Genomic DNA, 24,239 nt, shown 5'->3' on the forward strand with positions numbered 1-24,239 from the left:
TCTCTTCTCAACTCCCTGAGGAACAGCATGCCTGCTGTCCTGGTCTGATCTTCCAGGAGGAAGATCAGACATCTTCCCTCTGTCTCCAGCTCTAAAGGAAGGCTGGTGAGGCCCCAAACCAAGTGGGCCCACCACCACGCTTCTAAGTTTCCTGCCTGTGATCTATCCTGGACATAATCACAGAGACCCTCACCAAGCTTCTGGAGCCAACAGCAAACAACGCTACAACCACTAAAACCAAACCAGGAACCAGATTCTTCCTCAAAAGGATTTCTGCTTTCCCTTTCAACTCTGGACTCTGTGGTACAGTACTGGGCAGTTAGTAAGCAAGAGCAAGTTTGTTAAGCTTTAATCAATGGTGTTGATCTGTTGTGTGTCTAAGTATATTTGTTGGGATATTTTGTGTAGTTAGATCACTTGAAGTTGTATGATTAATGTTGCTCTACATATCTCAAGTTGTACATGTAAATTAACTATAACTCATTTGATTTGCTCACACACTAATCCACATGAAATATACTTTAATTTGGCTTCCTACAACACATAGACCTTCAAGACCGCATGGTCTATTGTTCTTCAAGAACAAAAGGGCTTCCGCCATTTTGATTTATTTAAATGACCGCCTTTCGGCAGCCATTTTGTTACACAATTTTTTTCTCACTCACATTTCCACTGTAAATAGTCTTTTAGATTAGTTATTGTGTGTTCTGTTTGCTTTGTTTTATTTAGAATAAATATGTTTTTGGATTAATATGCTTCTCCCTTTAATGTTGCACATGAATGAGTGATTTGCTAACCTCTGCTATGGAAAAGAACTCAAAATTCCTTCAACCGTTACTAAATATTAATAAGGTAATTCGATTATAATTATATTCATAATTAATAATCAATGTTCCAAATTGATAATTTGTTAACTTTATGAGACTGATTAACTATGATTTGCTATCTTTTCCTATTCCTAAGTGAATAGGTGGTGCCCCATCGAGTAACTTTAATTCATTTAAAGTATTAAATATTAATTTAGTCAATTTCCGATAGCAAAATTGACCTAAATTAGCTTTTACCTCTAAATATTTTGGTACCCCTAGTGGAGGCAATGTGTATCTGAACCAGATACACCTACACGTGTTTGTATTTGAGTAACACTGAGCTTCACTTTGGCTTCAAAATAAAGTTTTTCTTAACGTTTGATAGCAGCAAACATGACTTAAAACGTCACTTTGTTTGCTAGTAAGTTCGGTGCTAGCAGTCTGTTTTTTTGAAATATGTTGTTTGCACAGATTGTTAGCGGCAGAGCATGGTCATTGTGTTTATTTCTTTATTACATCAACTCATAAGTTATGTGTGTGTGTGTGTGTGTGTGTGTGTGTGTGTGTGTGAATGATCAACAATCAATATTATTGGCAGAAATAGAGGGCCCTAAATTGAATTTTGCTTAGGGCCCCATGGAGGCTTGGGCCGGCTCTGGCTTGAGGTTCCCTTGAGCCGGGAACTCAGACTCCACTTGCCCCAGCCATTGTTAATGATATTAGTAAAACCTTTGCTTTTTTGAAATGACAAGAATGACAAGTCACAATTCGGCATTTTCATACCTTCACATTTCTGACTGCCCCCCTCATACAGTATATGCCTGCCTAGAACCGGCCCTGATTCATTTTCTCACTCAATAGAGGTAGTTATTTCCACCACATTGCCCTTCCCTGCCATACTCAAATCCAAACCGGCCGCGCGCATCATCCGGAGGACCGTGCGCGCTCACGAGTCGCGAGAGAGAGAGGAGGAGGAGGAGGAAAGAGAGAGTGAGCGAGGAGGTGAAGGGGGGAGAGATAGGGTAATGAAAATGATGGCGACCGATGCAGAGGAGATAAGAATCCAAACAAGCCCCTGTCCCATCCATGACAACAGTCTCAGCACTCTGTCCATCAAAATCACGCGGAAAAACCAGGATAGACACTGGAAGTTGCGGTTTATTTACCTGCAGTGCTGTGAGTACCAACACACATCACGACGTTTAGAGGCAAACACCGACACAAGCTACACAAACCCGCTCACAACATGTTGAAAATGTGCTGCCATGCCACATTGAGAGACATTTGGTTTGTCACAAGTAAATAAATGTACACGTATAATTCCATATTATTGTGGGAGGAGCGCGCATTCATTTGACGTTTTATGGAGGGGGTGGGCCGGGACACAACGCTCGCGAGGACAAACGGTGGGAAAAATATAATAAAAATAAATAATCCTCTGAGGTCTATGATCACACTGGCGTGATCAGATAATGTGGCTTTTTTTCAAAGCGCCGTAACAAGATATGATTGTTTTAATTTGATAGTACAAAAATATTTATTCAAGTGTAAAAGTAGGATGGGACGAGGTAGAAGTGGCATTCTGTAAAAATAGAAAAAAAGGGGTCTAATCATCTAACACTGTCCCTATGAATAGCCTAAACATGTTTTTATGGTATTTTTTTGTGTATAGTTTTATTATATTTGAATTTTACCTTTAAATGTTCATTTTTGCAACCTATGTTTACATTTTTCAGGTCTGAAACAGTTAATTGAGCATATGTGTGTTTTTTATTGTCATAAATAGTATAATTTTATATCAGATTTCATGATTTTTGTGTATTTTTTTTTATTCATGTTGAAGTTGTTCTGAGAAAATACCAAATACCAAACATGAGTATAGTAAATATTATGTGGTGTATAAAGGTCAAATATGCTCAGACTCCAGAGGGTTAATACATGTTGCTCATTCAGCAATAAAATAATTAATAATGGTATATTAAATATATAATAAATAATAATAAATGAATGCTTCACATGTACCATCTTAATTCAGCATGCATTTAACCCTCTGGGACCACTGTGGACATTTTCAGCCATATTTGTCATTTTTCGCTTTTGTTTTAGCAAAAATCTTGGCTGTGATACTGCAAATGGCATGATTTTTGGAAGAAGGTTTTTCTTCTTGAAATATTTTGAAATTGAAATTGAAATTTTTCTAATGGGGCTATTACACACTGTGTACATATTTACGCCCCTTTCAGACCCTTCTTGCTGAAAATGTCCACTTCCAAAGAAACACAATAAAAACTTTACAGATTCATATTTTTTTTCCACTTTTTTCTGCATAAACCTCTTAAACAACTTTCGCCCTGCTCAAAACTACCAAACATTCAATCATTTTGAGGATTTTAACCCTTTAAATGCCGGTTTGATTACATGATGTCACTGTTTTTTTAAAGAAAAAACACACAAAAATGTAGCTATTTTCCATATAATGAATATTTTTTGGCTGGAGCATTTGTTTGCAAATGCATAAAAAAAATACATCAAAATAAATTTTGTTCTTAATCTTGAGACTGTGTCTTTTGTGTTTTTTTTCATCAGTGACATTTTGTAATCAAACTGGCATTTCAAGGGTTAAAATGCCTGAAATGATTAGATTGATTCTTGATAATTATTTTGGTTATTATCAAGAAAGCCATTAGTCTTAACTTGGTCTGGAGTAAAGTATAACTGGTAGCTGGTATCAAGTTACAAATACACATATAAATGATATTGAGTCCACAGACTGTAGAAAAATAATAAGCATAGTTTAAATACATTATCACATTATCAAGAAAACCATGTGGCTTCAATTTTTTGTAGAATTTTTTTTGTGTTGAGAAGATGTTATTTTGTGAAATGGTGAATGCTGTGTAGTCTAACAGATTTTATTATATATTTATAGCATTTTACAGACAGCAGAGTGGTGACTTTTGGCTTTAATTTCCAAAACATATTAAGGTTTTTTTTTCAATATACTGCATTTATTTTCTACATATTTCATCAAATGTAACTAGTTTGTCTAGAACAGTGGTTTTCAACCAGGGGTCTTGGGACCCTCTGGGATCAGGGAGTCCCTAGAACAACAGAAATAGATTATTTTCATGATTTAATTAATTATAGAAGTCATAAGAGTGACTATTCAGATCACAGGTTTCACTCCCTCCAGGCTTATCTCCCCATCAAGTTGACAGCTGATCATATCTAACAACTAATATGTTTCCAGATACACTGCAAAAAAAGAAAAGTTGGGTGAACTCAAAATTTCAAGGCAACAAACTTCGATAAAATTTTAAGTTGGACAATTAAACTAAATATTTTAAGTTTTGTTTTTGAGTTGCTCAACTCTGAATTTCTCTGGCACGATTCTAACGCCGCTATGAAATGTCAGCTAATGTTGTGAGCACAATTTTGAGTTAGCATTGATACGCTAATGGCTACTCTTGTAGCTGTATCAAGCAGCGCCGCTAGCATCAGTTAGCGGCTAGCATCAGTTAGCGGCTAGCATCAGTTAGCTGCTAGCTTTCGCTAATGACCAAATTTCACAACAAAGAAATAAGAGTTAGCAGAACTATTGTCCCTTGTTGTGAACCCCAACTTAAAGATATAAGTCACAACAACTCACAAACTTGTTTTTGAGCAGACAACTGGCTTCCTTTGTTGTGCTAACTTACATTATTGCCCTAAATGTCAATAATTTATATTTCCAAGTTTTACCAACTTAAATCACTGTTTTAGGCCAAAAAATACAAGTTGGCTTTTTTGCAGTGTAGAGGTCCCTGATGTGACATCTTATCAAATCAGCATCCACAAACTAATGTGTATCAATTTGGGATATGAAAAGGGTTGAGAACCACTGGCCTTGAGGTTAGGGAGGTGATGGATTGAGTCCTTGTGGTGACTGAGACAGGTTGGGAAATCTGAAAAAAATAATTAAGTGAATGATTAAAGCTCCATCATAGCTCAACAGCTGATATTGAGGTTCCCTTGAGCCGGGAACTCAGACTCCACTTGCCCCAGCCATTGTTAATGATATTAGTAACACCTTTGCTTTTTTAAAAACATGACAAGTCATAATTCGACATCATGCAAGGACATTTTCATCCTCTTATCTTAAGTTTCTCTTACTTTATAATTCATAATTTTCAAATTCTGCTTCTTGCTTCAAAGTAATTAAATATAACAACGAGCCGCACATGACTTCTACAACAGATCTGGACCACTTATGAATTGCATTTTTGAAAATTCAAAATAAAAGAAAATCGGTGTCCTAAATCACCCAATTAAGCCACTTAAGAACATGCCTATTGTTGCATGAGGCCCAGGGTCTGCTGTTAGAAAGACCTGTGGTTGTATTGTTGTGGGTCTGTGCTGGTCAAAATTGGTGTTTAGCAAAAGTAGTAGGACCCTCCAGATTATGGCTAATTCATTTCATTCATTCATTTATTTTCAAACTGTTTCTACCTGTGGTGAAGATCTGCTGTGACTCATTCTTATCAACAAGCATTCAAATAAAGTATTCTCAAATGTGTGAATATGAGTGGTGTAGCCACAAAAATCTAAATAATATTAGATGCAAAGTTTCAACTCAACTTGTAAAGCACTTCAAAAACAACCACAGCCGCAACAAAGTGCTGTACATAAACAAGCAAACAAAAAGTGGCAAATCTGTGCAAAAAAGTCGCAGATTTACGATAAAAAAGTGGAAAAAAAGTAACTTTTTTTCTTGCAGATTCACCACTTTAAATCTCATAAATCTGCACATTTTTTCTCGTAGATTTGCCACTTTAATCTTGTGAATTTATTTTTCAAATTATTACGCCCCTCCCCCGGGTCTGTATGTTTTTTTTTACACATTCTGGCTGTATGTAATATCTTCCAATATTCTCTAGGGTTGAAATTTAGAATTTGCAAGTATTTCAATGAGTGCCCTATTAAGGGTTAAAGCAACCTCTGCAAAACGTTGGAAAGTGAGTATTTTACGTGCATTAAACATTTGGTTACTTTTTGACTTAGAAACAATGTTCTGAAAGGCTGTTATGCCGTCAAATTGTAGCATGTGTAAAAAAAAATAAAAAAAATGGGACAAATGTCTGAAGAATCAAAATCAAAATACCATTAAATGTCCATTAAGGTCACTTTGTCCCTGTTCCTGTCTCGCTCTTATTATCCTGTCTGTCTGTGTGTAACAAAAGTTATTGAGTCATTATATGACATGCCCCGGCAGCTGTGAGAACACAGACAATATGAAAAAGATTATGATGACATGTCTAATTACTGACGCCATATGTCCCTCAGCCATCTTCACAGGGGTGGTGGGAGAGCACAGAGGAGGATTGATAAGAGAATCATGAAAAACGATCAGGCTGATTCAAAATGACAGCTTATTTCTAGTGATGATGGGAGGTCCGTAGAGAGCAAGTGATGGATTTGAATGTGACAGAGAAGTGACCTGCCTCATCTATACAACCATCAACACGTGGTGACAAAGGGGCTGGTTCATGCTGTTTGTTGTCATCACAATACAGGCTCTCACAGCTGCATCACTGTGTGGATAGTAGAGGTGGGGGAAATAATCAATACAGCATATAGTATTGTGATGTTTTGCGTGGCAATATTATATCGATTTATGGCTGCAAAGAATTGATATTTAGCATTCAGAGTATTTTTTTTTTTTTTTTTGGAGGCCGCAGCGGGCTCGCTTTTAGGAATATATCAACATGGTCTCACAGGAATCTGTGAAATAGCCACGGATTTGCTTAACTCAAAATCCGTGGAATAGCCACGGAATAACTCAAATTTCCGTGAAACTGACACAGATTTCACTACAATGCAAGTTAATGACAGTCATATCCCGTGGCTATTCCAACATACAAAGTGATTATGTACATTCACTGAGTGAACATTTAGAAAATAAAACATATATTTCTCGCTAGAAATGTGATCAAAATCGATTTTTATGCAGAAACTAAGTCAAAATATTGATTTTTTCACTAAAAATGAGAGAACTGTCTGCCATGTTTTGTTTTTTCTGACCGCCGGGACCTTGAAAGTCACGTGACTTGGAACACGAATAGCCACGGGATATGACTGTCATTAACTTGCATTGTAGCGAAATCCGTGTCAGTTTCACGGAAATTTTAGTTATTCCGTGGCTATTCCACGGATTTTGAGTTAAGCAAATCCGTGGCTATTTCACGGATTCCTGTGAGACCAGGTTCGAATATATATATATATATATATGTATATATATATATATATATATATATATATATATATATATATATATATATTTAAAACAATCGCCTAAATATTTTTTTGTCAAAATTGTTTATTTTTGCCTAAATCATCTCCTCATAGCCACCTATGGTAAAATCACCTACATCCTCAGTTGATCAGATCATGTGATTTTACCCCTTTAAGATAATGGCCTATGTCAAGTGTGTGACTTAAGCGGATTTATTATGCCTAAGTCAATATAAAATGTGACTTAGTCAATTTTTTGAACATGCCTTTGTGACTTAAGCAAGATATGGTAACACTTTATTTTGAAGGTGTCTACATGAGAGTGACATGAGCGTGTCATAAACATGACATGGGATGTGTCATGAACATTAATGACACTTTGAAGTAACATTAATGCTCATGATACTTGTCATGTCATGTTTCTGACAGGCTTGTGTGACTCTTATGTAGACACCTTCAAAATAAAGTGTTACCATATCTTGCTTAGGTCACAAAGGCAAGTTCAAAAACACACAGTGTTATTAACATGCCAATAGCCATCCTTTGTTACATCCTTTTTGAGTTAAATGATCAATAAATGTCACTTTTGGTGAAGTTTTTGTGTTTCCTGCAAAACTTGAAAAAATGAGTTAGGCGATTATTTTAACAGGGTGACGAGATAAATATATACACACACACACACACACACACATATATATAAATATATATATATATATATAATATAAAAAATAAAAAGACTGGAGTGAGATGAATAGACTGACTACTCACCATATCGCAAAATGCTTAAAATCGTAATAATATCACATTGTGACTCAAGTATCGGGATGAAATCATATCTTGGGGTCTCTGCTGATTCACACTTATAATTTACTGTCCACCCTGGAAAAATGTCAGTTAGGTATGGCAATATGAAAAATAGATGCCAGCCGAGCCTAGCATAGATCACTCCAAGTGGATAATGAATTTACCTTTTGATGAAACTTTGCATCTGATGTTATTTTGATATTTGGTGGCTAAACCGCAATAATTCCTTACAGGCAGTCAGCCAACACTTGCACACATTTGAGAATACCTTATTTGAATGCTTGTTGATAAGAGTGCCACAGCAGATCTTCAGCACAGGTAACAGTTTGAAAATAAATTAATTAGCCTTAATCTGGAGAGTCTGATGCTGCGTTCGATTGCACTCGAAACTCGGAAAGATCCGAGTTGGAAATTTCGACTTCCGAGGTAAATGCGTTTCATTGATGTTTGTTTGGATGTCTTTCGTATGGCGTCATATTTGAGTCAAAAGTCATGCGAGAGATAACACATCTGCACGCGCATTATTTCGTGTCACTTTTTTGATCTTGGCGCACATATTCAGCAACCGCGTGAAGCAGATTCTCCCCCGTGCTCGCTCGCAGTGGAGCTCTGCTCGCGCGGAGCGAGGACTTTTGACACATCGGGGGCGGGGCCAAGGCTGACCCCGGGCCTCTTATGATTGGTCATTTTCCAGCCCTCCACGTGATAAATTCAGCACAGACGTGTCACGAGCGCAGATTTCAACTGCGTGCGTGACACGAAATAATGTGCGTGCAGACGTGTTATCTCTCGCGCAACTTTTTACTCAAATATGACGCCATACTTTCGAGCAGTTAAAAATTATTCTGGGGAAGTACATCAGCTACCTGAGAGAGAGAGAGAGAAAGAAAGAGAAAAACTATAATATTTTCAACATTCAACATTAATTGCAAGAAGTAATTTTGTGCATTTTTACACTGCACTTTTAAGATTTCATGCTCAAATGCATGTAGTTGTACTGAGGGCCACTTCAAGTGAGGGTGCTCCAAGTTGCCCATCCCTGATGTAGCCCCTCAATCACAATCTCAACAGCCATTTACATTATACGAGCAGAAGGGAAAATTGCACTTGGCTGTAAATAATTACTTTTGTCGGTCCTGAGGAGAAACATATTTGACACTCTTTGTTTTTAATGTGTTTTCATGTGTTGTAATGAGTACCTGTTGACCTTTCTCTGCACAGCTATTATCCAGTCCGTCTGCATGTCTGAATACTTTCTGATTCATCTGACTAAGCTCTGTTTGTCTCCCTAGATTTCTTGACCATTGCAACAATATTGGGAACTGGAATCTTAGGTGAGTACATCTGATTTCTTCATAAATATGCAAAAAAAAATCACAAACAATACAAAAACCTCCACTTCATACTCATATATGAAGTGATCATGGATTTTGGGAAAATACACGTTTGTATTTGTCAGGTCACGACCAATTATAATTCCAGGTAAACGTACCTGATGACTAGTTTAATTTAGGAAACTGAAGACTGAAAACAAAGTCCTGCATTCAAAACTTACTGAAGTAAAAGTACAAAAGTATCAGCATCAAAATGTACTTAAAGTATCAAAAGTAAAAGTACTCATTATGCAGAATGGACCCACTCAGATTGTTTTATATATTCCAAATGTATGGTATGTAACACTTTACAATAACCCTGTGTAGGGTCGTGTCTTTGTAAGTCATTTGTGTCTTTTTTGGTCATTTTGTGTCTTTTTTTGTCTTCTGTGGGGTTTTTTTGGTCATTCTGTCGTCTCATTTCGTGTCTTTTTTGGTCAATTTGTCTCTGTTTTTGGTCATATTGTGGTTTTTTTTAGTTATTTTGTGTCTTTTTTTTGTCATTTTGTGTCTTTTTAGTCTTTTTTTGTCTTCTGTGGGGTTTTTTGGTCATTCTATCGTCTCATTTCGTGTCTTTTTTGGTCAATTTGTGTCTTTTTTTAGTCATATTGTGTCTTTTTTTAGTAATTTTGTGTCTTTTTTTGGCCTATTGTCGTCTCATTTCGTGTCTTTTTTGAGTCTTTTTTTTTAGTCATGTGTCTTTTTTAGTCATTTTGTGTCTTTTTATTTCTTTTTTTAGTCATTTTGTGTCTTTTTTTGGTCATTTTGTGTCTTTTTTAGTCCTTTAGTCCAACATAAAATGCTATTTTGAATCTTTTTTTTAACTTTCAAAACACTATCATGCTCAATAAAGAATTTCAAATGTTGCAAATGTGAAAAAGGGTTGCAAATCTAACATATAAGAGAGTTACATCCAGTTCTATCATTTCATACAAAATATATTTGAGCTTGTCTCCAGTTTTACTTGGTATATCATCAAACTGAAACTGGCCTCATGGAGTTTACAGCCAGCACTTTAGAGGTAAATTAACAGTAGGGCTCCACGCTGCTTTGTTTTCTAGTCTGGATGTCATGAAGAAGTCTGGATTTGGTGCTTTTGGAGACTCCAGAGGGTTAAGAAAGAAAGAAAAAAAGTCTTCAACACCACACACTTCATCCTGAAAATGTACTACAATAAACATCTTTCTCACATTCTCAAAAGCAGTATATTGTTTTAAAGTGTGTATAGGCATGTTTGACTCAAGTTAAATGGTGGTAAAAACTCTGATGAGCTGAACTTGTTCAACATGTGAGACTTCCTTTTCATAATATCAGTTAATTTGGAATATAATTAAGGCTTTGTCCGTCTCCTGGCTTTCATTGGCAGAGCAAATTAAAGGCTGGTTTATGAAGTGTAGTTAACACCAAAGAGATTTTTTTGTAGAGGTGGAAATTACATGGTACATTACATTTAACTACTTTGTTTTCAGCAGGGTCTTCATGTAGTTCCACAAAGGTGGAGGCCTTCCAAGTTAATACTTGTTCAATCACTTAAATCTCATATTGAAATCAGCACTATCCATAAAATTTTATGGTAAGTTTGAGCCAGAGCGGAAAGGAGTGTGTGTGAGAGACAGTGATGGACAAGCAGGTAGATACGCTGACAGAAAGTCAGATCTACTGAGGTGGGATTCAAAAACACAATCACTTCTACGTCTTTTCAACTTCTAGGTCTCCCGGTAACGATATCCCATGCTGGACTGGTGCCTTTCCTCATCTCCTTTCTTGTTGGCTTCTTTGTCCAAGTAAGTAATTATCTCAGCGCTCTCTTACTTTCTTTGAAGACTGGTTTGGTCTGTGGGAATTTAGAGTTGAAATGAACCATTAGAAATGCACATAAAATGTTTTTTTATTTATTGTTTTTTTATTTCTTTATTTTCATTTATTTTTTTATTTTTCATTTATTTATTGATTTTATTGATTTTTTTTATTTAGTTATTTGTAGATAAATATATACCAGTGCTTCTTCTTTTTCATGTATGTATTTATGTTGCTATTATTATTCTTAACCTCTTTATTTGTTAACAAATTATGTCTTCCATGCAACGACTATTTTATTTACTTATTGTATTAACCTTCCTTGAGTCAGTCTTTAAGTCAGAGGCTTAGTTTATTTTATGTTCTGTATGTGTGTAATAGAGGTACAATGGAAGATGCTTGTAACCAGAAAGGTATTAGCGCTGATGCTGATGGTGGTTGTTGTTGTTGTTGGGGGGTGGGGGGGCGTATTTTTTTATTTTATTGTTGTACAATGAAAATGGAAAATAAAAAAAGTTATTTACAAAAGAAATGCACATAAAAGGGTGTTTCCAGTGAGTACTTTTTGGAAACCGGCTGAGTGTTTTGGCTACTCCCACTAATTAGTTCCCCTCGGCCTCCGTTCCCATGCAGGTACACTTGAAACAGCTAACCAACAGAGTTTGAATGTGATTTAAATAGTTCTGCGACACTTACGTGATTATTCAGCTGCAATTTTGACCGCAACGCTGACAGCAGACCGACGCGGCAAGTCCAAACTTGTCTGCGATCTTTCTGTTTCCTTTTTCCATCGTTTTTCTCTTCTTTGGTTTCTTGTTCTCGATTCTCTTGTTTCAATCTGTTCTGCTTATTTCTTTTTTTAGCCATTTAAAATGGCGCTGTCTTTATTTCTAGAGGAAATTAACCCAACTACAATATCCTTCCCATCATGCACTTTGTTTGGAGTCATCATAGTCATTTATGGTAATGGAGTCATAGAAGGCTAAAAATGTCCTAAAATGAAATGGAGTCTGGAGAGTATAACATGCATATTATTAGGATTCTGAAAGTCAGATTGAGATACTAATATCTGTCAGTACTGCCTGTGAATCAAACCTGAGAAACGTAAAAAAAATATATATATCTAAGAGAGGGGTACATGGTTGAGTTACATGCATTACAGTTCTCTTCATACAGTCTTTCAACATAACAGGTGTTCTCACATTGCAGGAGATTTTTCCTTCAGAAATAATCACTTTTTTAAAAAAGTATATAATTTAATTTACTTATGATAAAATACCGACAGCTGTGGTTGCCAGAACTTCACCGTAAAAAAGACAATGAGTGGGTTTTTCTACTTTAAATTTAAATGCGAATATCAGCAAAAACTGTAACTTAGATTGAAAAGTCCCTTTATTTTTAGGGTAATTGCATCCTTGTGACATTATGGTATTTCTCCTTAAATTTTACATTAAAAAAACTGTGTTTTCTACAGTTTAAAATTTTTGGTAACACTTTACATCATTTATAAATGGTAAACAGATAGTTTATTAATGGTTTATCATCATTTATAAACCGTATATAGGCCATTTAGAATAGTAAATACATAATTTATTAATGTTTAACGAACTACATCATTTATAAATAACAAATAGATGGCATATTAATGTACGTTTGTATTTACTTTACCTTTTTTTACTTTTTAGTTCATAGTTTATCAATAGTGTTAGTTGCACTCATTTTAACATGTTTCATATGATGATTCATATACCTTTAAAAAATTGGTTGAAAACACTTTGTAAATGGTTAATAATTGGTCTATAAACCATCTATAAACATCACTTAGTTGGTTATTGTAAAATGTTACCAAAGTTTTGTACTATTTCTTGATTTACGGTAATTAAAAAGCATCTACTACGTTGATATTCAATTTTTTTTTTTTTTTATGCCCTATTTCTGATGCAGTTTGACAGTGTTTTACTGTAATTTCTACAAACATTTTTCACAGTGATTCTACAGATGCTGTCAGACTACACTGAGAAAGCAGACAGCGGCTACTCTGATTAGTTCTGTACAGTCTAAATAACACATCATTAATGAAAACCAGGTTCTTGTTTTTTCTACTCTCTCATCCATGTGTATGTTGATTATTTTGAATTTTATTTATTCAGTAAGGGAAAGGTCCACCAATCAAATCTGGGCAGATAATTAACAGTCTATACAGCGGCCCACTGACATGATGACTTCTCGTGTAAAATAATTGAGGAATATGTAGAAGGTCCTTGACTGAAAGCTGGTCTATGTCAATGTATATGCACGGATCTGAGCGTGCAATGTTTTTCCTATCATATGGCCTACATACAGAATGCATGAACTGACTTTTCATTATTTTTTATCCTTTGTTTTGCAGGCCTTGCTAATCTACTTGTTTGTGGAACTCCTTCAGAAATGTCAGGTGGTGCAGCTAGAATCTCTGAAGGTGAGCAGCTGAACAAAACACAACTTCACTGACAAACGTAGAAGCTATATCAGTACACTCAGGAGCTTGAATGACAATTTAATGCTGGGCTAAGACCAAAAGATTTCCCCAGTTCCAGACTAAAAACTGAAAGTCTTTAGTAAATCTGGGAGTTTTACAGGAGTCCATTGTTAACCCCTTCCAATACACAACATGGGTCAAAAATAACCCGCATTCATTTTCCATGTTATTTCATGCTGGCTGTGTGTTTGAATATCTTTCTTTATTACATATCCATTTATTTTATATCCATTTTTCCTTTCACACTTTATGAAGAAAGATGTTTTTGTATTACTACAAATCAAGTTATCAAGTTTACACCATGGGTCAAAAATGACCTTGTGCATGAGAATCGTATAATACAAAAACTGATACACTAAATTAACAATTTGAGTATATGTGTAACTATGTTTGTCTTATATTTAAGGTTTAACTTTAAAAGAGTTGTTAGAACCACCAGATTACGTTGGGAAAATCACATATTTTAACATTTGAGACTTATTAGAGCCACCAAATAATAATTTCCTTTGGAAAAAACACCAATTTAACAAAATAGGAGAGTTAATATTTGTGTCTTCTTTGTCAGGTTTTAAATTGGTGATTAGTGAATTTGGTGACAACATATAAACACCTTCTAATGCACAACATGGGTCAAAAATGACCTTGTGCATTAGAAGCGTCGTGATAAAAAAAAAGGTTTTTTATTCAGAAAGAAAGAAATGAAAACAAATAATTAGGATGTATGATGATCAAAAAGAAGTTATTTGAGGAAAACCTGCAATACTGAATGATGGAATTAATTTATTGAAAAGATATAGAATATAAAAACTTAGTCTGGTCACTTTAGACCCATGTTGTGCATCAAAAGGTTAAGGTAGTAATTTCGATTTTTTTGGGAGCTGTATCTTAGTAAAGATAGATAAATAAGTCATAAATAATTGATGATTAATGTATGATTAACTAAATGAAAGTTGAAAGAGCTGATAAATATAATTATTCAATTAAACAAATTATAATTAAATAGGGCATAAATGTATATCATGAATTCATTTCTAAATGTTCCTTTCCTTTATTCTTCCTTTTGTCTATTTTTACTGTAAAATAGTCAGCTTTTCATGTCAGAAAAACAGAAACCCCTTTTCAGCTTTGTGAGGGTTTTTTTTTTTGGCATCTTCTTCTCTTCTTCTTTTTATTTTTTCCAACAAAAACCACTGCACACACTAGAGCAGCTGGAGCCAAAAGCTGCTTCTCCTCCATTTAGTAAGTTTTTACTAAGAGCATGATGGAAAAAATGCTGAAAGAATCTAGTTGTAGTCTTGTAAATAGTTACCCTGAAAGAGTCTTTGTAGAATCTCAGTGTGAGACTAGGCTGGGACTAAAAACTCTCAACACTTGTCTTTAGATGTGAGCAGGTGTGAGCTGATAGTCTTCCAGGAGTCTTTTCCAAATCTTTCCAAAGTCTTCTGATGTATAGATAGCATAAGGCACACAGAATGGTTACGTATAAGGCAAGGGAGTTTCTGAAAATCAAACCAGAAATTAAAATACCAAGTGTGTCATCCAAAATGTCCCATTTTCATTACAGTAAAAGCAAAGTGTCCCACTAGGGCAGGGGTAGGCAACATTTATCATTGTTGTAGGCCCAAAGCAATTTGTATTCTTCAATTTTAAAAATGTTAAGCTTTTTTGCGGCAATAAAGCATTTCTTTTTAACATACAGTCATGGAAAAATTATTAGACCACCTTGTTTTCTTCAGTTTCTTGTTCATTTTAATGCCTCATACAACTAAAGGTCCATTTGTTTGGACAAATATAATGATAACAACAAAGATATACCATAAAAGATTAATTTAAGAGCTGATATCTAGACATTATCCATGTTTTCTTGATAAAAAGCAAAATCATTACCAAGAAAAACCATGGAAAATGGCTAGATATCAGCTCTTCATTTTTCAATGGTCTAATTTTTTTCCCCATGACTGTATTAGTCAACTAAAATGTGCATCATAGCTTACGAAAATCTGAAAAAAAGCCTTAACTTATACATTTGGCCAACTTCAAGTCCAGTTTTGAGTTTCCCTAGCTAGACTAGCTTTCGATTACAAACTCCAAAATCATATTAATAAATGCTAATTTTGATCAATTAGTCATGTTGGTAGACTTATTTTCATTCAAAATAAGGTTTGTGGCTCAATTCTGACAATTTTTCTCTTATTTTGGCCAACAGTGGCTCTTTTGCTAGTAAAGGTTGCCAACCCCTGACCTAGGCCATAAGAGTGAGTAAACATGAACCAAACCAAGACTGACAACCAGCTGGACAAAACCAGCTCTCCTAAATGGAATGCAGCCATCGTTAATATCACCAGTCACACCTGTACTTTCCTGCTATCACACTGCTGTGAAAAAGGTCTATTTCAGTTAGATACCAACAAGATCTCCAACCTAAACAACAGAATAGATATTCAGGTACAGTTCACAGTTGTAAAAAAAGGCTGCAGTTTCGGCGAGTTTATGCTAAAAAAACACTGACATAGGTTTAGAGCAAAAAAGTTCCTGGTTAGGTGTTATAAAAGACAGTTTTAACAGTAAGAAGTCTAAAACATAAATATGAGTCGTATTTTGCTGCCTGTACAAACGACTTATATCAGGGGTCTCAAACTCGCAGCCAATTGCGGCCCTCATGACTCATATTTTGTGGCCCCCAACTTGACATGAAAGTTTAATGTGAATTTTATATGAAAGGCATTTTACCGTGTTGTGTGTGGGAGGTCCCTTTAATTAAGTAATTTAGTGTTTTTTCAGTCATTTTGTGTCTTTTTTTTTTTTTGTAATTTTGTGTCTTTTTTAAGTAATTTAGTTTTTTTTCTGTCAATTTGTGTCTTCTTTTTTTTAATTAATTTTTTGTCTTTTTTTGGTCATTTTGATACTGCCTCAAGCGGCCCCCAGGTAATTTGAGTTTGAGACCCCTGCCTTATATTGTTGTTTTTGAGGGGAGACCAGTCTTTGGATACAATGTGCCATAATTGCGGGTGACAGCTGTGATTTCTACAATTAAAGGGGACATATTATGTTAATTTTCAGGTAAATACTTGTGTTTTGAGTTTATGCAAGAACTTCTTGAACATGTGCTTGATTGTTAAAAAAACACTTTGTTTTAGTCATACTGTCTGAATACACCTGTATTTGTTTAAGCTGCTGTCTCTTTTAATCCCCCTCCTGAAAAAGCCCTTTGTCTTTTGATTGGTCAGTGTCTCAGGGTCCTACGCATACATCTCTGAACTGTCATTGCACAATATTGTTACTTGTGTGTGTATATATATATATATATATATTTATTTATTTGAGATGTCACAAAAGTGCAAAAGTCCTGACGGCTTATGTAAAGGCACAGTTTATGAATAAGGGCTGTGAGTGTTTTGATATGTTTATTATCAGGTATTTTTTAAAGCAGCTATTCTCAACCTTGGGGTCGGGACCCCAATTGGGGTCACAAGATGATTTCTGGGGGTCGCCAAATAAATTTTGGAAGTCAGCTCTGTCTCCACTGTGTTCATGTGTTAATGTGTTTTAGTCTTTTTGGTCACTTAAGGTCTTTTTTTTGGTCATTTTGTGTGTTTTTTGTCATTTTGTGTGTTTTTTGGTCATTTTGTGTGTTTTTTGATCATTTTGTGGTCAATTTGTGTCTTTTTTGGTCATTTTGTGTCTTTTTTTAGTCATTTTGTGTCTTTTTTTGGTTATTTTGTTTCTTTTTTGGGTCATTTGGGTCTTTTTTTTTAGTCTTTTTTTTGGTCATTTTGTGTCTTTTTCTGGTCATTTTGTGTCTTTTTTGGTCATTTCCTGTCTTTTATGATCATTTTGTGGTCAATTTGTGTCTTTTATGTCTCCTTTTTTAGGTCATTTTGTTTCTTTTTTGGGTGATCTCAACTGTGCATGTTAGATTCTGTTCAGTGAGCGGGGTTCGCGGACAACATGCATGTTAAATTGGGGGTCGCGACTCAAAAAGGTTGAGAACTACTGTTTTAAAGCACCCAAACCTGCTTTACAATAACTAAACATTATATCATCCAATCCAACCTACTTTATTTGTATAGCACATTTAAACAACAAAAACGTCTCCAAAGTGCTGTACATAGAATCAACAATAAAACAAACATTTTCATATAACAACCAGCAATAAATAAGTGTATAAATATAAAATGATGCTGTAAATAAAACAATGAAATCAAACAGATAATATAACATAGTAAAATAAGTAAAAGACGTAGTTAAAAGTAGTGAAACAAATAAAAGACAGGACCACAAAACTCACACAAAGTTAAAAAGCCAGGGAATTAAAATGGGTCTTAAGACGAGACTTAAAACACTCCACAGTGGGACCTTTATCATGACACCTTTCAGCTGAAAATGTACTATGAATATTAGTAATATAGTTTGACAGACAACAAGGAGAATATTCTTTAATGTATAACTTTAATTAATCTGTCCATGTTAATGTCAGACAGGTGTGGCAGAGTGTATTGTGATGGACCAGGTGGGCATGGAGGATACCGTCCCCACGGAGGAAGAGGATGAGGATGATGGTGAAAATGCACAAGCAGGTAAGAAACCTTTTTGGAAAGCTTTTAATTTATCATCAAAGTTTGAAGTTAAAATAACAGTGAATTGTCTTCACACTGTTGACTGATACTCTAAGAACTTGATTGATTCTTGAAGATCTACCTGTAGTTGGTCTGATAAATACATGATGAAGAAGACTTTTGTTTTGTTTACTTTTATTGTACAACTCTGGGCATTTAGAATTAAACTCAGACTTTTTAGCTTACTTCTCTTCTCACTATAGCCGACTTGTAGTTCCTGTCACTGCATTTACAGTCCTATTCATTCAACAAGAACCACACCAGTAGATGTATGAATTTGAAAATGTTTAATGTGAAATAGAGAGGGGATCTCTCTGAGTAGGAGGGTAGGGGGGTGGGATGAGATGTTAACCCTTTGATGCACAACATATTGACACCCCTTCTGATGCACAACATGGGTCAAAAATGACCTGCATTCATTCCCCATGTTATTTAATGCTTGCTGTGTGTTTCTGTGCTCTATCTTTTGATATCAACTTATTTTATGATTGAATATTCCAAGTATTCTTTAAATATCTTGTTTTTGATAACAACAGATCATTATTTCCATTTTGCATCATATTTTATGAAGAAAAAAAGTTTTTTGTATTATTACATAGCTAACTATATGGAGTAGCTTGCTAAGCTAACAACTTAGCCAAGAAGTTAGCTAAGTAGTTAGCTTAGCAAGCTACTTAGCTAAATACTTAGCAAAGAAGTTAGCTAAGTAGTTAGCTTTTTGCGGTTGAATTTTTTTAGGTTGAATTTTTAACGTTGAAAAACATTCAGATACATGATTTCAATGCATAAATATTCAGTGCTAGAAATTCAATGTCTTTTGTATTTCAAACTTTGATGACACAGATTTACTTCAATAGCTTAGCAAGCTACTTAGCTAAATACTTAGCCAGGAAGTTAGCTTAGTAGCTAGCTTAGCAAGCCACTTAGCTAAAAGATGGATATGGGTCATTTTTCACCCATGTTGTGCATTAGAAGAGTAGTGACACAAAAAGGGATTTTGTTAAAAAATGAATAAAGGAAAACATAAAATTAGGATGTATGATGATCAATAACAAACTAATTGAGGAAAACCTGGAATACTGAATGATGAAAATAATTTATTGCAAAGATATAGAACATAAAAACTCATACATATCGGGTCACTTTAGACCCATGTTGTGCATCAGAGGGTTAAAGGAAGAAAAGGGGTTTGGGTGGGAGGGATGTGACAAACGGAGACCAAGGGAACGGATGAGGTGTGATTAAGTATAGGCTACCAGTGGCGGAAAGTGGGTATGTTTAAGGCGTGATCCTTGTTCCTGAACTTAATTATAAAACTTCATCTATGGCTCTCTGTCGACTAGATGGTACTGAAATAGCCGACAGTATGTAGAGTCACACATCTCCACTCAAGATGCATACACAAAATATGTGTCTCATGTGTCCTTATTAAGTTTAGAATGATGCAGCTTTTAATAAATACAGTGAGTGATAGTTAAAACTAGGACCTCTAACCAAGGGATTATATAGAAATGAGGAATTATTTAAAGATGGAATTGCAACATTTTCTCCAGAGTTTTCTCTTAAGAAGATGAAGAAGTGTTTGGGTTTATTTTTTCGGAGCAGTTTCACAACTTTAAGATAAATCAAGTTACAGTGCAAATGCAACACGCAGTATTGAATTGCATCATATTGCACCATAACCTGCTGCAGCGGGACAGGGCTGATTTGAATTTTATCGATCCGTTAACTAGATGTTTCGGATCACTGATTGCATAGTGAGATATTAATCGAATAGGTCTCTGTTGGCAACATACTCACACCACCTGAAGCCCAATTTGTAAAGGTCTAATTTATAAGCATCGTTTTGAAACATGAACCGGAGGGAGGGCTCAGGGTGATGGCAAGTCTCCAAGTTGCAAGTTATTCCTTCAGTTTTATGTGGATATTATCATATTTTAGTAAGTCTGTTTTTTTATGCCTTTTTTGCAAACCCAATTCCTCTACCATGTTTACTTGTGTTTACACATTCAGGGGGATGCATTTCCACAGCATAGTAGAAAAATAATGTAATTTTAACACTGCAACATTACGCCTGGATCAATGTTTTTGACTCCGTCTGTCTGTCTGCAGCTGATCTCTCCTAATACTGGACCAATCGTCCTTAGTTTTGAACATTAATGACTGTATGCTGAAGGACCTCTCATGGTTGAAGTGATTCATAATTTTAAATTAAACCTGTTTTATTGATTGCTTTATACCATGAGTCTCAAACTTGCGGCCCTTGTGACGATATTTCGAGTTGACTTTACCCTGTTGTGTGTGGAAGGTCCCTTTAATTACTTTTTTTGGTAATTCTGCGCATTTTTTGGTCATTTTGTGTCTTTTTTTGGTAATTTTGTGTCTTATTAAATTGTGTCTTTTTTGGTTATTCTGTGTCTTTTTTTGGGGTCATTTTGTGTCTTTTTTTAAAAATAATTTTGTGTCTTTTTTGGTAATTCTGTGTAATTTTTTGGTTATTTTGTGTCTTTTTTTGGTCATTTTGACACTGCCTCCAGCGGCCCCTAGGTAATTTGTGTTTGAGACCCCTGCTTTATATCATCATTACCAACTGACTCCTCAAAACCAGCTAGTTGGCTAAGCTAAAAACAAAAACAAACCTTACCTTTTCTGTTGCGGGACATTTGCTGTGCACTCATGCTTTACATTTCAGCACCCAGCAATTTGACCACAGAATCACATTTGTGTTCATTCATGTTACTTGCATGAGACTGGCCAGTCAAAACAACATTTCCATTAGCATTACTTTACTTGCCGTCATCAACAATGCCCATCAATACATGCTTTGTACCCGCTGTGGAAGCCCCAGATATATTGGAAAACCAAACACCATCAATAATATCATGCTGTGACTTAATTGCAATAAAGATATGAAAAGGGTGCTGAAATAACAAAATGCTCGCTTGGTCAGGTCTGTTTGAAGATGACAAGCAACCACTTTGAAATTGAGATAAAATAAAATAAGATATGACTTTATTTATCCCGCAGTGGGGAAATTTAGTCGTCATAGCAGCTCAAGATACAGACACATATAAAAGACAGAATAAGAATATAAAAAATAAGACATATACATACATTCTACACATATATTTCTACTATTTGGCATTCATTATTTTTTTTTTGTTTGTTTGTTTGCTTCCTGAAAGTACTTTGTATTTTTACAGATATTACACCTTGGAGAAAATATATTTCAGCATGTTAAATAGGTTAAATAAGTTGTTGCATGTAGTGGTATGAACATCAATGAATAAATATATTTAAATACAAATGTGGAATTTAACATATATAATATAGAAAATATACAAAAGGCCTAATGTGGTCGAATTTAAACAGTGATAGTGCAAATAAACCAAAATCTGCCTTCCACTGAGTGCACTTCTTGGTTAAATTTGGTTAAATTTTTCACTTTATAAACACACATTTCACAATAAAAGCACTGCAGCTGAACAAAGGGCATAATTCCTATTCCTGGCATTGTTTTAATGTGAGAAATATTGACAATAGCTTAACAGTGATTAATGGATATATATATGACATTATAGACACAACTGTAATTAAATAGCTGATCTGTTGTATTGATGGTATAACCATGCGGAAATTTGAATAATACCGAATTGTAATATTCAATTTTTTCAATTCCAAATCCTCTTAATATTTCTTCCCAGCCTTTATTAGAAAGTGACCTTAAATTTAACCATGACAGCCACTTTAAATAAATGTTTAAATATCACTGTATGACTCAAAAGGTTTGTGTATGTTTTGTGCTGCCCCCGCGACCCGGCCCCGGATAAGTGGAGGAAAATGGATGGATGGATGGATGGGTAATTCAATAATTATCACAGCTCAAATACTAAATGTATTAAATACTTTTCATTCAGCAAAAGCCTTTGGATGGATAGATGAAATCCTAGTTTTGTCAGCACTACACTTCATTATGTGCGAAGTCTGTGAATTTGGGCTCGATTGCTCTTCTGTCCAGTGGCTCATTGTCTCCAGTTTGCATTACACAGTCACCAAAGGTGCACATTTATCATGTGAGTGTAAGTATGTGTGCGTGCACCACTGTAGCTAGCGCTTGCCCTTGGTTTTGGGTGAGCAGCCACCATGACAAAACCATCTTTTATACACTGAATAACAAAAGATGTTTTCCCCAGAATGCAACAAGAAAAATAGTGTGCTAATATTTTGATATTCAATTGTCAAGGTTTAATCTCCCCCGCACACCTGCCTGTTTTATCATCTCCATTACAAGTGTCATGTGGCCAAACACTAACAGATGTATTTACACTTTCAGACCCTCAGGGAACGACAGTACACAGAAAAGCTTTCAGCCATGATTATTGGTGGATTACTGGTGAGGCTTATTTCAGGCTCATCCTGTTATTTGCTAATAAAGTGTCAAATTATCTCATTCTCACTTCTGAATGGACACATATGTGTGTATTTTCACAGGTTTATGTGATGAAAGAAACACACAGTCAGTGACATTTACAGCTTGACCTTGTTAAAAAGCAGGACTTTTACATGTAAATGAATGTCTGCTCAGCCATTCAAACAGTGCTGATTAGGCCTATTCCCCCAGAGAAAGCGCTCAGTATTTCTCAGCATAGTGGAGTTGTGGTGTCTGTGTTGACTATCTTTTTTTTAAACATATATTGTTAGAAAAATTGCATGAGGAAACCTTGAAAATTGATAATCTGTCACCAACAGAAAAAACCTCACCATTTTTCTACGCAGATCGTTCATGGGGAAATGAAGAGCTGGAGACGTCCGAGTTCTCAGTTTTACTCAAGTTTATTACAATATGTCAAAAAATGTGCACTTTACAGAGATTCTCCGGGTTCAAAAACTCATGTCCCTGATACACACAGACGGGTTTCAGTTCGTGAAGTCTGAACCCCGACTCTCTCCCTGAACCCATTAAAATACTAACATTTGTTTACAAAACATGCTGGTCGATTTCCTCCAGGAAGTTCCGCCCTCTTGATCCGCTGATTCGCCAGTTTTAATCAATACAACGGCATGTCAAGCCAAGGACAAGGACAAGGCCATCCTGACCTGGCCTCTTCTCCAGAACATTCAACAAAAACCTCCTGCCTTGTTATGTCTTACAAAGATATTATGTGTTACAGAGCGAAAGGATTTTCACTATCTCACATAGATTCTAAAAGTCTAAAATATATGAAACAGACAATGAAATATATGTAGTCAAAGTTTCTAAACCAAAATTAACACACAAACATAATCATTGTATCAAAATCATATTGTCTGACTTAATATAAATGCATAGAGATATTTACCAAGGCTGACCTGATAGTCACGCACAGAGACAGACACAGAGACAGACACAGAGACAGACACCAGGGTGTCAAACAACAGAGAAGCAGAACTCAAGCATAAAATCATTTACCAATATAGAAAATAATCAATTATTTTAACAATATTTATTGGTTTTTGTGTTAATATAACAACATCCAACAACCAAAACTTCACAAACATATGGCAGCAATGAAAACAATAATTATCAAGAAAGGGACAGAGCAATCAGACGACTTTGGCCAACCGTGAGAAAAAATATATCTTCAGGAATTAGATTAAATTGGGCAATTTTTCTGCAGAGCAGAAACAGCTGATCAGTCAGGAGTTAAATGTTTGTTTTGTCTGGACTTATTTGCAAAAAGCGTTTCCATCTCCTGTTTAGTGCATTAACCCTGTGGAGTCTCCAAAAGCTCCAAATCATGACTTCTTCATCACATCCAGACTAGAAAACAAAGCAGCGTGGAGCCCTACTGTAAATTTACCTCTAAAGTTCTGGCTGTAAACTCCATGAGGCCAGTTTCAGTTTGATGATGATATACCAAGTACAACTGGAGACAAGCTCAAATATATTTGTATAAAATTATAGAACTGGATGAAAGCCTTTTATGTTATATTTGCAACCTTTGTTTACATTTGCAACACTTCAAATTCTTTATTGAGCACAATAGTGTTTTGAAAGTAGAAAATAGATTCA

At 35.3% G+C, this 24,239-nt stretch overlaps 1 protein-coding gene across 1 annotated transcript in view; it reads left to right on the plus strand.

The window, feature by feature from the left end:
- Positions 1–1,683: 1,683 nt before the first annotated feature.
- si:ch211-51h4.2 (uncharacterized) overlaps positions 1,684–24,239 on the plus strand; it is a 109,513-nt gene continuing 86,957 nt past the window's right edge. The window contains exons 1-5 of the mRNA XM_059341658.1: positions 1,684–1,985; positions 9,176–9,217; positions 10,967–11,040; positions 13,443–13,511; positions 18,049–18,148. Coding sequence (XP_059197641.1) covers positions 1,835–1,985; positions 9,176–9,217; positions 10,967–11,040; positions 13,443–13,511; positions 18,049–18,148 — 436 coding nt within the window. The 5' untranslated portion in view covers positions 1,684–1,834. The remainder of the gene's footprint in view (positions 1,986–9,175; positions 9,218–10,966; positions 11,041–13,442; positions 13,512–18,048; positions 18,149–24,239) is intronic.

The sequence above is a fragment of the Centropristis striata genome, chromosome 9 (genome assembly GCF_030273125.1).
Source record: "Centropristis striata isolate RG_2023a ecotype Rhode Island chromosome 9, C.striata_1.0, whole genome shotgun sequence".
NCBI classification, from domain to species: Eukaryota; Metazoa; Chordata; class Actinopteri; order Perciformes; family Serranidae; genus Centropristis; species Centropristis striata.